This window comes from Mandrillus leucophaeus, unplaced genomic scaffold, assembly GCF_000951045.1.
Source record: "Mandrillus leucophaeus isolate KB7577 unplaced genomic scaffold, Mleu.le_1.0 Scaffold70, whole genome shotgun sequence".
In the NCBI taxonomy this organism is placed as follows: Eukaryota; Metazoa; Chordata; class Mammalia; order Primates; family Cercopithecidae; genus Mandrillus; species Mandrillus leucophaeus.
Window position 1 is genome coordinate 1324483 of NW_012107586.1, and position 2020 is coordinate 1326502.

General features: G+C 44.6%; 1 protein-coding gene across 1 annotated transcript in view; it reads left to right on the forward strand.

The window, feature by feature from the left end:
• The window catches only part of RPL37A (ribosomal protein L37a), a 3981-nt gene extending 2806 nt beyond the window's left edge, over positions 1-1175 (forward strand). The window contains exon 5 of the mRNA XM_011964685.1: positions 1119-1175. Within this exon, the coding sequence (XP_011820075.1) occupies positions 1119-1175 (57 nt within the window). The remainder of the gene's footprint in view (positions 1-1118) is intronic.
• Positions 1176-2020: the final 845 nt, after the last annotated feature.

Below are 2020 nucleotides of genomic sequence, written 5' to 3' on the forward strand. Positions count from 1 at the left end.
TGGAGTGCAGTGTACTGATCTTGGCCCACTGCAACCTCCACCTCTTAGGTTCAAGCGATTGTCCTGCCTCAGCCTCCCGAGTAGCTGGGATTACAGTCACGCACCACCATGCCCAGCTAATTTTTGTATTTTGAGTAGAGATGAGGTTTTCGCCACATTGGCCAGGCTGGCCTTGAACTGACCTCAAGTGATCCATCTGCCTCGGCCTCCCAGAGTGCTGGGATTACAGGCGTGAGCCACCAAGCCCAGCCTTACAGTCCAGTATTTTTATAAAATTTGTTTAGGCTGGGTGTGGTGACTCATGCCTGAAATCCCAGCACTTTGGGTGACTGAGGCAGGTGGATTACTTGAGGCCAGGAGATTGAGACCAGTGTGGACAACATAGCGAAAACCCGTCTTGACGAAAAATATAAAAAATAGCTTGGTATGGTGGCACATGCCTGTAATCCTAGCTACTTGGGAGGCTCAGGCACAAGAATCACTTGAACCTAGGAGGGGGAGGTTGCAGTGAGCCAGGATTGTGCCACTGCACTTTAGCCTGGACAACACTCTGTCCCCCCCAAAAAAATTTCTGAAGGTAAAAGATATACTGAAGGATATACATATACTGCCTCTTCTATGATGTTTCATTTGGCCTACACTGTGTCAGCATCTTCAGGAAACAGTATGAAACTAATTTCACATTAAATGTTGCAAACGTCTGCAATTCTCCAGTTTTTAGTTTGCACATAAGGATTTGTAGGATTGATTTCAGATTGACAGATGGTTGTAGTAACAAAGTGAATTGCCTTGGAGGAATTCGAGTTATTTTAGGTCTGTCTTTGACACTTTTATGCACTTAATTCACTGCCAATTTAGTCTAACTTCTCAACCATCTGTGGTATGGACTTCTCAGTCCTCCTAATTGGTATGTCTTTTGTCTGTTCCAGAGTCAGTAATCCTTTAAGGATGCAAATTTAATTCGGTAAGAATGTGGATTTACTTCATCTTTAGGACAAAGTAAAAACCTTTGTTTCACTTGGGCTGACCCCTATCTTCTATAACTTTTTTTTTTGCCCATTACTGGCTTTTGCACAGATGTCTCCCTTGACCTTTACCTCCTGCATTGCCTCTGGCAGAAACATAACTACCCTAGAAGAATACTTAACTGGGTCAAGCGTTTGCTAGATCCATAGCAGTAACTGGTCATCTTTGGATCTCATTTGTGTCACAAAGTGGTACTACTGATTTTGTACTGTGAAGCAAGTACTGTAGGTCAGTAGGGGTAGGACCAGGAGTGACAAGTCAGGATTTTCAGGCTTCATAGGCGTGACGCAGCTCTCCAGGTGAATCTCCTGGAGAAGCTCTCCGTAGGATCTCCAGGTGAGTGACCAGGATTTCACATAAGCATAGGGAACTGAGTGAGCATTAGATGGCCTAATGCTGTGGTTAAGAACACCAACTTAGCCAAACTGCCTAGGTAGTTGTGTGACCTGGGTTAAGTAACAACCTCTGTGCTTCAGTTTCCTGTATAATTCGTGGTAGTAGAATGGAGTAGATGATGGGTGTTTGGATTACTAATTTGGAGTCTTAACAAAGCTGGTATGTTGCCTTTGAACATGATTAGGCATGGAAAACTACTCAATTTTTGTAATAAATGAAGTACTGCTTTTTGATTGTTTTCTGAGACAGTCTCACTGTCACCCAGGCTGAAGTGCAATGGCACAATCTCAGCTCACTGCAGCCTCCACCTCCCAGGTTCAAGCACTTCTCATGCCTCAGCCTCCGAAGTAGCTGGGATTACAGGCTTATGCCACTAAGCCCAGCTAGTGTTTGTATTTTTAGTAGAGACAGGCTTTCGCCATGTTGACCAGGCTGGTCTCGAACTCCCGGGCTCAAGTGGTATGTCAGCCTTGGCCTCCGAAAGTGCTGGGATTTTGTAAACCGCCTCAACCAGCCATGTATTGATTGCTTTTTTATGACAGTTAAAGAGGAAAGGGCAGCGGACAGTTTACAGACCAGTGAAAGTGTTGAGATAAAT